We start from the raw sequence: 15,101 nt of genomic DNA, 5'->3' as shown, positions 1-15,101 counted from the left end.
GATTTGAGTTCTCGGGGGTGTGTGCACCATGAAAAATGTATAAGTAATATACTGCAAATATCTGTATGTTGGAACAAGCCAAACCTTTTCTTCCCCAGGCACGTATTGGAGAAAATTCCCTGAAAAAACTCACTGAATATTTTGGACGTCGCTTCAACCCCTCCCCAGACACGTGAGGTTCGTGGTGGTAATTAATTAGCAGAGCTTCTCATTGTGCTTCCCTCTTCTGTTACCCATCACCGTGTATTTGACTGTCATCTCCCTGCTTTCATCTGCTGAATAAATAACCCAGACCACTGGGTCACCCACCGCCAAGCCCAAGAAGGACCCGTGGAGAGGAGTAACCTACAGCTTCTCCCCATCCCACCAACACGTTGACCATCCAAACTGAACCCCCCTTTGCTTCGCACGGCATTCTGCTGCTGGGCTTGGGGTTATCCCTCCTCTTTCTCAAGACGAAAATACTGGAAAGGGCTGATGGGAGGTTTGAAAATCAAGATTTTTTCCAACCTGGCCCGAGGTCCTCTGGTGGGAGCAGCTGGGAAGCATGGCACCCCAGTCCTCAGCGGCTTATACAACCCTAACACCTACATCTGCTCTGCCTCCACAGAGGCTAAAAACACAGGCTAGATCTTTCTTTTTATAAAATACATCAGATAAATTCTTGTCCTACCACCTGGAGGAAGTAACTACAGTTGTGTGCACTATCAAGTGCTCTGGAGAAATACGACGACAGCTTCAGGAGGTGGGATCACGCAGTCGCTGGCTCAGCCACACAACGCTTGCGTAAGGACCCACCAAAACCTGGGTCAGGTCCGGGCTCTGCTCTTACCCCGGGTGCCAAGACTTTCTGTCTGGTTGAACCTCCATAAGTGGTGAAATTCTTGTGGTAAAGCCCGTGCCTTGCGTAGGCGATGGCTGGAAGCGCACAAGAATTTCACCATTTACATAGATTCAACCAGATAAAAAGACCAAGACCAGAAGCATATTAATTAGTTCGAATTAAGATGGAACATACATCTACATGACAATATTCTGTGGATTCAGCACAGCCCTTTCTGAACTGATGAATCACTAGAATCCCTTTAAAAACCAATATAACGGCGTTATTTAAAAACAGAAATACTTTCAAGTCCAAGGCTTGCTCTCAAGCCCTCCCATGCTGGTTTTTTTTTCAATTTTAAAGTAGCATTTTCTGGCTTCTCCTCTGCTCCTGCGGCATGTGCAGGAAGAGCTCAGGCAATCTATAAAGGTGATGAATTCACTACAGGTAGGATAAGCATCAAGCCGTATCAAACAGCACAGCGAGGGAACTGAAAAGCCAAGAAAAATGAATGCTTTTTCTAATCTTTACACAACATGGCATTTTTTGGTGTTGCTTGGAACACCAGAAGGAGAAACCTTTTAGGGCAGGTCATGCTGCATCCTGTGTCACACATACTGGACCGTTTGCATCTCGAGCATGCCGAGGGGAGCCGGCACGGCAGCACATGGGGAATGTGGCAAGACCCCCTGGTGCTCTGAAACAACCATCACCCAAGCCTGGAGCTTCTCCTTGGGAGGTGGAGGGACTAAGGGCAGGTTTCCTCAAGGCAGACGCCGAAATTCAGGATCCTCCCTCCTGCAAAACAAGCAGGCCCTGATGTCACAACCCAAAGCCTCTCCTGAGCGTATTTCACACTAAAATTCATCCTTCTGCACTCAAAAAGCCACAGAGGTGCAGACCAGGCGCCCACAAACTGGAAATCCAGCAGGATGAAGCCACAGCCTGCATATCTGTGCCTCCAGCCCCAGCCAGGAGCAGGATTCCTGCTGCTGCACCCGCAGGAGCCAGGTTGGTTCCTGCTGCAGGTGGCTGCAGAGCCAAGGGGGGGACTCAAAACAGCAACAACACCAAGCTTCTGGAAAAATCCTGGGGCAGCAGCAGGCTGGTGGCTCTTCACAGCATGTTTTTTAAGCTTTCTTTTGAAAAAAAAAAGGCAGGTAGGGCAGTTCTAGGAGAGGCTGGGAAAGACACCAGGTCTGCAGGGACCTTAATAAAATAATAAAACTGCTGTTGCACATGGCTCCAGCAACGTGACGTGTGTTCTCATCGTTTTAGGATGACAGAGTGCATTTATTTCAAGCCCACAGACTATTACGTGCTTCATCAGAGGACAGAGAAGGAGCAGAATTGAGTCGGGGTCACAACAGGGAGGCTCAGTGCTGGCTGCGTGGGGCCACAGGCAGCTGCCCCAGGGTTCAACGTGGAGGGTGGTCCCCTCCGGGGCAAGCACAGAGCAACATCCAACATCCTCATCGCCTTTGAAGACCTCCTCATGATGACCCACCTGGGGATTTTATTCTTTTACTGGATGAACTGGAAGCTATTATGTTTGCACTGATCAGCAAGTACAAAAAGGGAGGACTTCAAAGGTTTGAAGATGTTCTGGAAACTATTCACCATGAGATATCCCTGTAAAAGGGCTGCTGCACCCTCCTCAGCATGGAATTTCTGCCAATTAATTCAGTAATCAATGTTGCCAATAGGCAAAGGGAGAGAGGGTCTCCTGGTAGCCCCATGCAGATGCCGCCAAGCACTTTGGGGCACCAGGCAGAGCCCCCAGACCCCCAGAAGAGGTAATCTGACTGTCTTGTCAGGCTAAGGAGGGTCCTGCTTCGCTGTCTAATCACCCAAAAAAGACATTCAGCAAGCCTCCGTACCCCCGAATACCAGGCGATGTTGTCCTCTCCAGACAGGACCACCCAACCCAACGGCTTCTCTCTGACCAGCACCGGGCGACACGCCACATGAGATGCCCTCTAAAACATTTTAAGTCTAGACATTCACTGGCATTTATCCCAATTTTTAATGCTTGACTTTGCTACCTCCCTGCTGTCTCATCCCTCCTGTCCACCACAAGCTGAGGGTGCTCAAGGGGAGGACAGCATCTCACTTTTACACCCCCTTTCCCCCCAAACTTGGGGCAGATCACATCTAGGCTCTCATTTGGAGCCTAAGATATTTATTAGGGTGTAAGAGTGGGGATGGATGGATAGATGGGCAGCTAAACACCCCCAGGCAGCCTCTGAAAAATTACAGAAACATCCAAGTTGGAAAAGATCTCGAAGCTCCTCCAGTCCAACCATGAACCTCACACTGACCGTTCCCAACTCCACCACATCCCTCAGCGCTGGGTCAACCCGACTCTTCAACCCCTCCAGGGATGGGGACTCCCCCCCTGCCCTGGGCAGCCCATTCCAACGCCCAACAACCCCTTCTGCAAAGAAATTCTTCCTAAGAGCCAGTCTGACCCTGCCCTGGTGCAGCTTGAGGCCATTCCCTCTTGTCCTGGCGCTTGTTCCTTGGCTCAAGAGACTCATCCCCCCTCTCTGCACCCTCCTTTCAGGGAGTTGGAGAGGGCCATGAGGTCTCCCCTCAGCCTCCTCTTCTCCACACTAAACCCCCCCAGTTCCCTCAGCCGCTCCCCATCACACCTGTGCTCCAGACCCTGCACCAGCTCCGTTGCCCTTCTCTGGACACGCTCGAGTCATTCAATATATATATAATTATGTATATATAAAATACATATATAATTATATAACAAGAAATGCAAGCAGGGGCTGGACTGTGGGGGGAAGGCACAAACACAAGGCTGCAGATGGAGGGGGCACTGCAGAGCACTCCAATGGTGAAGGCGAGACACTTGAATTCAACAAAAAGGTGGTTTATGAAACAAGAAACGCTCGGCTTTGACTGTTTTGCATAAGATAAGGAGCTCACAGAGGCCTGAGCTGCCCCATATCTTCATCTCCAACACTCCCACACTCCCCATTTGGGCACCAAGTCGCATGGCAAAGCGTTCAGACCACAAACAGCAGCGACTGAGGAAAAAGGGATTAATGTGGAGATGTTCTAAAGGGATAAACAGCGGGATTAGTGACTCCTGGGGATAAAAAGAGTAGTAAGAAGGAAGAGAAAGGAGCCTGCACGGCTGGATGGAGAAAGCATCGGGGTAGAGACAGGGTGACAGAGAGAGGGGGATGCACTGAATCATCTCCTGAGGGTCCTCCCCTGCTAAATATGATATTCTTTCCCCTAAAGAGATGTTTGCAAGTAAGCGAGCACCCAGGGAGCTTAGAAGTGTGTTTATCTGAGACAGGGCTAAAATTTAAGCCGTCAGGTCTAAGCAGCCTGTGAAAGCGCAGACCCAGATCTGGCCGTGACCTTGGCAGCTTGAAATTCATCTCATTTGTTCCGGGGAAGTTTCAAACAAACAGATGCCCCTGTGCTGCTCTTACCACATGGAGAAAGGGATCTGAGCAGCAAACACCGGGCAAATGGTGGGAGAAATGCAGGCGAAGCTGCTCTGCTTCAAAGCTGGTGAAGGCCAGCACCCCGCTGTGGTCTAGAGCATCTCCCAGAGTTGGAGAGCTCCCCCTTTCCCACCAAATTATCCTAATTAAATGGTTGCCTGCTGCAAGCTGTGCAAACAAGACACATTGCCAAGTAAGGGCTATTATTTAGGTACTATATGTATTTCTAAACTGTGTTTAAAACTCTGCTCACAATCTACGGCAGTTATTATTTGCCATTTTCACACTCAGCAGGATGATCTGGGATTTGAGAAACATGGGGTCAGAAGAGCTGTGACCTTTTAGATGAATAGCAACACACAACCTGCAATTTTTCGCCATCAGACTAAGCATATTCCAGCTATAAATCATTGTAAGGGAAAAAAAAATCCAAGCGATTAAGACGACCCTTCCTCACCACAAAGGCTTGCAAGGAAACATTATGCTAGAGGTGTAGCTCTGCACTGCCTTTAGAGGTTTGGATCTACTGGGTCTTTACAGCAATTAATTAGCCAGTGACCAGGATTTCATCTGCTTTTGGGCAGCTCTGCATTAAGACTAAGATTTGGGACTAAGATTAGGACTAAGATTAGGACTAAGATCCCTGTTCTTCTCGACGCCGGTCGGCAGCAGGGTGGAGGCTCAGCAGCTTCAGACACGGTGACGCTCTGGTCCTCTCCCTCTTGCTGATGTTTTCTGCAAGAGCACAGACCAAGGAGCTTATAAATCTTTATGAGCCCTTGAGGAAAGAGAGGTTGAAAGAGAAATACGGAAAGGAATTGATTTTTCTGAGTCAGCTGAGAAGAACTGGAAATCAAAGGCGGGACTGACCCCAAGCCCCACCCAAGCCCTCCTGTCGTACCTTTGCAGCGTTTGTCACCCAGTTTCGGCAAACACAGCCCTCCCCCTCGCCAGAATTTACAAATAACTGACATGATTTGCAGTGCGGGCTGCTCCCCACAGCGCTGCTATTTTCGGCTCTGCTCTGGAGCGGTATCCAGGTCTCTCTGCACAGTGGGGATCTGACATTTTTTGGCACTGATGCTCCAGCCTCCCAAACCTGGGAGGGATCGGAGGATGCTCGTGCAATGGCATCTTGCAAAGTTACGTCCTACCACGAAGCCGCAGCCCTGACCATCCTCCTGATAGCTCTTTCCCGCTGCACTGGCTGTTATTAAGGCGACAAAGAATTGCTTAGAAATAATAATTCTGCAGCAGACACGGAGAGATGACTCCTACCTTGATCCTGCAGTCCCTGACAAGATGATGCTCCTCAAATCAGTGACCTCCTGCATTCACATAGCGCTACCATCTTTGCAGGGGGTTTCTCCAGGAGTTACCCTCCTTGGGAAAAGCTTCTGAATGCACCTGTCTTAAAAAATCCAAAACCCACACACTTAAAAAGCCGGGAGCCTCTTCCTGAGTTGGGTAATAAATAATTGGTGAGGAAGGGAGCACAGGAGGGGGAGGCAGCAGTGACAAGGACCCCATGCTCACTCCCCGATGTCCCTTGCAACCTTTTTCCTTTTCCCCAGCCTTTCTTTCTCCCCAAACCCCAGACTTGAAACCAGAACAGATCAACGCTCAGCTTCAGGATCACAAGATCATCTTTTCACCATCCTTTTCCCTCTCATTTTCCCTGTCTCCCTGTGCAAATCAGAGCCGTGCTGGCCAGAAACCCCCTGGTAAACGCAAAGAGAATTTAAACCTCGGCACAGGCCCAACAGCAGGTCCATGGGGGCCACTGAACTCATCCACATGAACATCCAGCTCAAGAAAACAGATTTATATCTTATCTTACAATAACAAATAGTAACTTTAAGCAGAAACCAGCTGCTGCATCATGTCTACTGGTGCAGACCACATGATACTTTGCTTTCTCCTGGGACCACGTGGATCTGCGAGCTGATGAAGCCTCCGCCACGCTCCTCCTCTGCTCAAAAACTCCAGCCTGGATGGCAACCCGCATTAAACATCTGCAACTCCCTTCAAAACCCATTAGCGTCAGGACTGCGTGTTCCAGAGACTTCTCACCCGTTTTCCTTGCCTCCCTCCCTCCCTCCCACGCTGCCTGCCCACTGTCAGCACAGCCACCTCTCCCACTTTGAGCTGCTCCCAGCTCCAACCTCCCTTTCTCGAGGGTGCAGGAGAGCCTGGGGCAGCCCGGCCGTGGGATGCTGGGACCCTGCCCAGCCCCATCTCAACACACCCAGGGCTATCCCACCACATGGGCTTTGTTGCACGAGACTGCCATGCTGAATTCAATTTCTTAGAGGAAAAATGCAGTTCCTTTCATAGCTGCATTTTTCCCTGAGTATAGAACTGTTTTCAGTACTTTAAATCATTCTGCGGGGTTTGGCAGCTGCCTGGGAACGTGGCCCTTCGCAGACGAGCCAACAGCCCGTGGCTCACTAATTTGTTGTCAGAAAGTACCACTTTGGGGGAGTTTCAGCCCTCTTTGGGCAGACAGAGGGGAGCTGGCAACAGCAGCAGCAGAGGAAAACAAAGTCAGCCCCAAGGAACCCCCAAGGAGGGGACGGATTTCCCCTACTCAAGGGCAGGTATTTGTTTTTCTGCATTTTGCTTCATTCTCCTTTCCCTCCTCCTCCATCCCAGCCAGAGCACCGCAAGAAAGCGTGCACAGACCAACGGGTGGGATCACAGGGGCTGCACCCAGACACTCACAATTATTATTGCATAATAATACAGTATGTAAGTACCACGGAGCAAAAAATTTTATACGTTCTTTGGATCTTGACCTTGGATGAAAGAATACGACTGGATCTCAAAGACGCATCCCTCTTGCCCTACGAATAATTCAGACAGAGTTGGGTTTTTTGAAAATCAGGTTGGCACACAAGTGAGGATAAAGATAAGCAGAGTGGCTGTGGATGAGCCAGGTACCCTTTCGACATGCTTCCACTGCGGGGATGAACAGCAGCTTGTGTTTTATAAAAACAGCAAAGAAAGAAATACAGAGCTTAGTCATTTAAGTAAAGCGAGCAAACACACGCCCCCCCACTGTCCGTTGCTGGGATGGAATAAAATATGTAAGTATATATTTGATATATATGATATAAAGCCACAAAAGACACCTGAAGGGCACTTGAACCCTTCCTGTGCCCTGCTTGCTGCTTTGCAGTGCTGTAGAGCCCTGGGATGAGCCTGGCAGAGCCCAACCCACAGGCTTTGCTCAGGAAACACGTCCTGGCTTGGAGCAGGGAGGGCAACCACCACCCCAGCAGCGCTTACAGCTGCCCAAACAGCCTCAAGAACCAGTTTCTCCCAAGAATTCCAGAATCATCTCGGTTGGAAAAGACCTTGAAGATCCTCCAGTCCAACCATGAACCTCACACTGACCGTTCCCAACTCCACCACATCCCTCAGCGCTGGGTCAACCCGACTCTTCAACCCCTCCAGGGATGGGGACTCCCCCCCTGCCCTGGGCAGCCCATTCCAACGCCCAACAACCCCTTCTGCAAAGAAATTCTTCCTAAGAGCCAGTCTGACCCTGCCCTGGCACAGCTTGAGGCCATTCCCTCTTGTCCTGTCACTTGTTCCTTGGCTCAAGAGACTCATCCCCCCTCTCTGCACCCTCCTTTCAGCGAGTTGGAGAGGGCCATGAGGTCTCCTCTCAGCCTCCTCTTCTCCACATTAAACCCCCCCAGTTCCCTCAGCCGCTCCCCATCACACCTGTGCTCCAGACCCTGCACCAGCTCCGTTGCCCTTCTCTGGACACGCTCGAGTCATTCAATGGCCTTTTTGGAGTGAGGGGCCCAAAACTGAACCCACTCATCGAGGGGCGGCCTCACCAGTGCCGAGTCCAGGGGTAAGATCCCTTCCCTGTCCCTGCTGACCACGCTATTGCTGATGCAAGCCAGGATGCCATTGGCCTTCTTGGCCACCTGGACACACTGCTGGCTCCTGTTCAGTCAACTGGCAATCAACCCCCCCAGGTCCCTCTGACTGGCAGCTCTCCAGCCGCTCCTCCCCAAGCCTGTAGCGCTGCTGGGGGTTGTTGTGGCCCAAGTGCAGAAAAGAAGAAGATCCACCACGGTCCGATCGCTTCACCCTACATGCATTCAATGCCTCCCCATGCCGGCTGGCGGTTTGCTGAGACAGCACCAGCTTCATTGATTGAGCATCACCTACCTTGTGTGAGTAATGTTGATCCACGATTCTGGCCAGCCCGAAGTCACCGATTTTCAGCACTAAGTCCTCTGTACTGATGAAAATATTGGCTGGCTTGAGGTCACGGTGGAGGACGTTGGCCGAGTGGATGTATTTCAGCCCCCGCAGCAGCTGGTACATGAAGAGCTTGGCATGCTCCTCGGCGAGCTTCCCCTGCTCCAGCAGCCGCGCCAGGTCTGTCTCCATGTACTCCTGGACGATGTACACCATGTTAAACTTGAAAAAATCCCCCCGCAGGTTGGTCCCCTTCGGCCCCAACACCTCGTACACTTTCACGATGTTATCGTGGTCCAGGCGGCGGATGATTTTGATCTCCCGGAACGCGTGTTTCATGCTCCGCGCGTCGCCGATGGTGATCTTCTTCACTGCTACTTTGCGGCAGCTCTTGCTGTCGAGGGCTGATAGCACCAGCCCGTTGGCCCCAAAGCCCAAGGGGCGAAAATTAATGAAGCGACAGCCCAGGTCGTACCCGTACATGCTGGCGATACAGTCGCACTTCTCTGCCATCGCGGGCTCCCTCCTCTTTCAGTTTTTTCTCCTTCGTCACTTGAAAAGCTGAGAGAGTTGAAGGGCTTCCAGATCCCAAATGTGGTTGGAAATCAAGCGCCTCATTATTACTTACAGATGCTTGGGGGGGTCTTGCTCTGAGCCCATCGCTTCAAGATGACACACGGACCCAGTGAAAATAGATGCGAGCGCACACACACGCGTAAAATGTTTCAAACTGAGTGAGAAATCAAGGGGTAGATGAGAATTTCCAAGCAGCGTGGATAAACGCAGCCCAGAGAGCTCTAACAAAACAGAAAGGTTATTTTTCTTGAGATTAAAAGATCAGCGCTGCTAGATTTTTCAGCCACTTTCTTGTTTTCCTCCTCCGATGTCCCCGAGATGATGCTGAAGCGCAGGGCTGGTGGCGGGGGCACGTCCCCGGCGTCTCAGTGCCGGGGCAGCCGGCTGGCCCCGCCGTGGGGCAGAGCCCAGAGCAGCCCCATGGCCCCTCCACTGCCCCAAACCCTCCCTGCCCACAAGTTTTGACAGCGTTTTCCCCACCAGTGAAGCGCATCCAGCCACTGGTCGGGCTCCCCAGCGGTCAGCAAAGCTTCACCCTTCTCGTCACTCCTTTTTTGATACGGGCAGACTCCATCTTCCCCATCAGCAGATAGAAATCTCGATGGCAGCAAATGTTTTGCAAACCAAAACTCACTTCAGCGGCTGCGTTCAGCACAGCAAGTTGCCACATTTGCAGTTCCAACACCTTCCCCTTGTACTTTTTTTGCTTGTGAAGTCAAGCACCATCTGATTTTTACGGCTCGACAGAAGCGTTCCCTGTGCTGCACAGCCCCGTTATCCCTCAGCAGGTCTCAGCCCCGCTCCTGGAAGAAAAGAGGAGATGGATTCATTTAATACCAGCACTGCCTATGTAATGCCTTCCTGAAAGTTAACCATGAGCAAAACTGTGACCTTTCAGAGACTCATTAATTATCCCCTCCAAAAGCATGCATCATTACCAGCATTTTTCAGATGGTTAATTTTTTCCTTTTCGATTCGTAATATGCAGAAAATTGTAACCCTTCCTTTCCCCTTTGTTGTTTCTTCTTTTTAAAATTTTAATCCATCTGAAAATGTTACAGAGCAATTTGCAGAAGGCAAAGGTTCAACAAGGCACTACATCTCTGACTGCCCGTTTAAAATACATCACAAGGAAAGCTCGGTAGTGGCCCACAAGGGGATGAATCCTCTCAGCTGAGCAGCTGAGAGCAGAGGGCCACTGACTTTTTCAGCTTGTAAAGCCCAAAATTTCTTGGGCAAATGAGGTGGTGCCACCGGGCCAGTTTTGTGAAGAGCCTTAAAAAATGGCTGCGAGGGTGGGCCACTCCCTGAATTCGGAGTTCCGCAGCAAAGCTCAGCAGCAGGCTGGGGATGCTGCTGGCTCGTGCTGCTGGTTCGTGGTCGCGGGGAGCTGCTGACTCACAGAATCACAGAATCATCGAGGTTGGAAAAGCCCTTGAAGATCCTCCAGTCCAACCATGAACCTCACACTGACCATTCCCAACTCCACCAGATCCCTCAGCGCTGGGTCAACCTGACTCTTCAACCCCTCCAGGGATGGGGACTCCCCCCCTGCCCTGGGCAGCCCATTCCAACGCCCAACAACCCCTTCTGCAAAGAAATCCTTCCTAAGAGCCAGTCTGACCCTGCCCTGGTGCAGCTTGAGGCCATTCCCTCTTGCCCTGGCGCTGGTTCCTTGGCTCAAGAGACTCATCCCCCCTCTCTGCACCCTCCTTTCAGGGAGTTGCAGAGGGCCATGAGGTCTCCCCTCAGCCTCCTCTTCTCCACATTAAACCCCCCCAGTTCCCTCAGCCGCTCCCCATCACACCTGTGCTCCAGACCCTGCACCAGCTCCTTTGCCCTTCTCTGGACACGCTCGAGTCATTCAATGGCCTTTTTGGAGTGAGGGGCCCAAAACTGAACCCACTCATCGAGGGGCGGCCTCACCAGTGCTGAGTCCAGGTGTAAGATCCCTTCCCTGTCCCTGCTGGCCACGCTATTGCTGATACAAGCCAGGATGCCACTGGCCTTCTTGGCCACCTGGGCACACTGCTGGCTCATGTTCCGCCAGCTGGCAATCAACACCCCCAGGTGCCTCTCTGACTGGCAGCTCTCCAGCCACTCCTCCCCAAGCCTGTAGCTCTGCTGGGGGTTGTTGTGGCCCAAGTGCAGCACCCGGCATTTGGCCTTAGTGAAACTCCCCCAGTTGGCCTCAGCCCATCGCTCCAGCCTGTCCAGGTCTCTCTGCAGAGCCTCCCTACCCTCGAGCAGATCAACACTCCCACCCAACTTGGTGTCATCTGCAAACTGACTGAGGGTGCACTCGATCCCCTCGTCTAGATCATCAATAAAGATGTTAAACAGGAGTGGCCCCAAAACCCAGCCCTGGGGGACACCACTCGTGACCGGCCGCCAACTGGATTTAACTCCATTCACCACAACTCTTTGGGCCCGGCCATCCAGCCAGTTTTTTACCCAGCAAAGCGTGTGCCCATCCAAGCCACAAGCAGCCAGTTTCACCAGAATGCTGTGGTAAACGGTTTCAAAGGCCTTACTAAAGTCAATGCTCCAGGCCCGCACGGAGAAGCTATTTGAAGAGGGTTAAGGGTTAAAGTGAAGACGTATGGACCATATGAGGGCAGGGAGGGGTGGGGGCAGGGCAGGGATACCCTCTGAAGAGCATCAGCCAGCAGTTACCAAGTAGTTTGGCAAACACTGCTCGCTTCTGTAGTTGGAAGCAAAAATAATTACAGCCTCTCTTCAATCCAGCAATTATCTAACGCCTGGTTTTGGATGCAAGGATTGAACAGAGAAAGCTGCTCTTGCTGTTAGGAAGGGGGGCAATGCACAGCCAGAGAGATGCCTTGATCCATGGTCAAAGAAAGGAAAAAAAAAAAAGGATGAGAAACAAGGAATGAAGGTGAAAAGGAAGGTAAATAAATCCTGAGGCTCTGCAAGGACAGCAGGAAAGAGCACCCCATGCAGGAAGGTTACTCCTGCGTTGCAACCCAGCTGTGTGGCCGTGGAAAGGGAGTTTAAACTTCAAGAAGGTGGTGCTGGGGGGTCTGAGGACCATGGGAAGGTTTAAGGGCAGGCTGGGACCTGATGAGCAAGCAAGGGGCTGCAAGAGGTACATCTGGCTGCAGCAAAACCGGGGTCTTTCCACTTGTGGTGATTAACTTGAGTTTCTTAAGCCTGCGCTGAAGACCTCAGTCTCTGCAGGGGTCTCCTGGATATCTAAAGTTAAAAAAAAGCAAGAAAAGTAACAAAAATTTCCTACTGGCAAAGGGAACTCTGTGAAATAGGGCTTGAGCCAACATCCTTCAATAAAGTGAGGTTTGAGATCCGTCTCTATAACCCATCTCTCAGCCCCATCACCCAGAACCCACCACATTTCTCAGCTTTTTGGTTCTACGAGCCAAACTCCACAGGGTTTGCTGAGACCAGGTAGGACTGGATGGGATGCAGCGCTAGCTCCCACGCCGAGCTTCTTGGCTTATTCTAGATGCAATGGAAGGAAACCAAGTTTTGCCTCGTCAGCTTAATTATTAACAATTAGTACAGTTCTAGAAGCACTGAAAAGGAAAACACAACACATGAGACTAAAAGGGAAGTAAGAGCCCCATTTTATCTCATGAGCAAAGCCATGGGCTTCAGAGTGGCCCTGGCTACATCTCAGTCCCTGGCTGAGTGATGACCCCGCAGAATCTTCTGCACTTAGAGGGGTTGAGGGCAGAATCACCCCTAAAAGGATGGCAAACCATGCTCCTGTCCTTGCTTTTGCGGCTGGGTCCCTCCCGCTGAACCAACCAGGGAAGAGGTGCTTCAGAATATGAGGAGACCCCTGTGTCTTGCCCCTATACTCGGCACTGGGGAGGCCGCCCCTCGATGACTGGGTTCAGTTTTGGTCCCCTCACTCCAATAAGGCCATTGAATGACTCAAGAGTGGCCAGAGAAGGGCAACGGAGCTGGTGCAGGGTCTGGAGCACAGGTGTGATGGGGAGCGGCTGAGGGAACTGGGGGGTTTAGTCTGGAGAAGAGGAGGCTGAGGGAGACCTCATGGTCCTCTACAACTCCCTGAAAGGAGGGTGCAGAGAGGGGGGATGAGTCTCTTGAGCCAAGGAACAAGCACCAGGACAAGAGGGAATGGCCTCAAGCTGCGCCAGGGCAGGGTCAGACTGGCTCTTAGGAAGGATTTCTTTGCAGAAGGGGTTGTTGGGCGTTGGAATGGGCTGCCCAGGGCAGGGGGGGAGTCCCCATCCCTGGAGGGGTTGAAGAGTTGGGTTGACCCAGCGCTGAGGGATCTGGTGGAGTTGGGAACGGTCAGTGTGAGGTTAATGGCTGGACTGGAGGATCTTCAAGGGCTTTTCCAACCCAGATGATTCTGGGATTCTGTAACTTTCCAGTAAAAAGCCCCATTTGATATTCAGGTGTCAACAACTGCACAAAAGTCAGAGCTTTAGATGTGGGCCAAGGTTTCAAACTGTTTTCAAGGGAGTGCTGCCAGTCACAGAAGGGGATGGGGTCACCTCTCCTTTCTCTCACTGTTCAGACAGATCAGCACAAAGATACAGCTTGCTTCGCTAAAGCCTGATGACGGGATGACCTGGCTCCTGGGGCTTGATCTGCCTTGAGAATGGTCAGGGTGAGGTTCATGGTTGGACTGGAGGATCTTCAAGGTCTTTTCCAACTGAGATGATTCTGAGACGCGCCATGGCCGAGGGACCAGCAAGCAACATGCTCCCACAGGACTGATGGCTGTCTCCGTTTGTCCTTATCTCTGCCTCCTCCAAGCAAGACAGCAGCAAACCCAAAGGATCAGGCTGAGCAGCCTTCCCTGAAAGGTTACAGGAGTTCTTCTTACAGTGCTCTCTATTATCCAAATCAGACATCACTTCTGACCGGTTATTCCATTCAAGAAATTAAATAAAGCCTGCACGCAGCCTGGGTGCTGCTCCCAAGTTATCCGAGCAGCTGATGCCTGGAAATTGCAGCGGGGGGAATAACTATTTAAATGTGTATTTCCAACAAAGGGCTGGATCCTGGAGCAATACAGCTGCTAATCAAGAGGGAGTTTGGGGATGCTGGCCCCAGCATCAGCAATCCCATTTTTTTTTCCCTCTCCTCTTGGTTCTCCAAGTCTATTGTAATGCAAAAGTATTGAAAATGAAGAAGTCTATTGTCATGAAAAAGTATTATTTCAGTGGCCTAATGAAAATAGCTGCCGAGTCCAACAGCAGTCGTAAAACCAGCAGCGATGCTATTTGGCTGCAGTTGACAGAAAACGTGGCTTATTTTCATGGAACTACGAAGCAGAGTCCCAGGGGTTTTTCAAGATGATGAGGCCAAGATCTGCCATCCACTTGAAAAACCAAATTCAATGGGAGCTTCAGGGCAAACTGCAGCAGAATACAGCCAACAGGTCCTGAAGCACAACAGAGGGTCAGGAGCAGAGAGTAATAAAAATTGGCGGTTACACCAAGACGACATGCCAGGAAAATAAATCTAACTTGTTTATATTGCTGGAGTAACCCCAATTTTTTGCTCATGTGCTCGACAGCGGGTTTTGCTGGGGTGCTGGAAATCAGTAAAACACAAAGGGCCACTAGTTTTAAGGGATTTGAGAGTTAAGTTTATTCCCACCCCCTTTCCCACCCATTATCTATCCTAGTTTAAAGCTAGGCAAGCTTTGGGGTACTTTCAGAAAGCACATATCAAAAGTTTTCTCTGTTGGAAAACTCTCCTGTTCTGCAGACCATAAATCCCATCGATTTAATAAATCATGTGAGGTCAAAAATCATCATTCAAACCTACAGCACAGCCGGAGGGAAAGGTCAGGAGCTGCCACAATTCCTGTGCTTCCACCAGCTGCCTGGGCACGGAGGGGCGACGGAGGAAGGGATACGGTTGCTTATACAGAGAATTATACAATCAAATTCCCAAGAAACATTGTGCATGTAAGAATAATGGAGGAAATGTAGAGACACGTTCCTTCTTAATGAACACGGAACTATTTTACAGTTTCA

The 15,101-nt window shown here is 50.9% G+C and overlaps 1 protein-coding gene across 3 annotated transcripts in view; it reads right to left on the bottom strand.

Annotated features, from left to right (window-relative positions):
- Positions 1 to 15,101, bottom strand: part of MAPK4 (mitogen-activated protein kinase 4) — a 57,457-nt gene that overhangs the window by 22,716 nt on the left and 19,640 nt on the right. For all 3 annotated transcript variants that reach the window (XM_074857034.1, XM_074857032.1, XM_074857033.1), the window contains one exon: positions 8,488 to 9,899. In XM_074857034.1, coding sequence (XP_074713135.1) covers positions 8,488 to 9,033 — 546 coding nt within the window. In that variant the 5' untranslated portion in view covers positions 9,034 to 9,899. The remainder of the gene's footprint in view (positions 1 to 8,487; positions 9,900 to 15,101) is intronic.

The sequence above is a fragment of the Strix uralensis genome, chromosome Z (assembly GCF_047716275.1).
Source record: "Strix uralensis isolate ZFMK-TIS-50842 chromosome Z, bStrUra1, whole genome shotgun sequence".
NCBI lineage: Eukaryota > Metazoa > Chordata > Aves > Strigiformes > Strigidae > Strix > Strix uralensis.
This window is presented reverse-complemented; position numbering and strand designations above follow the sequence as displayed.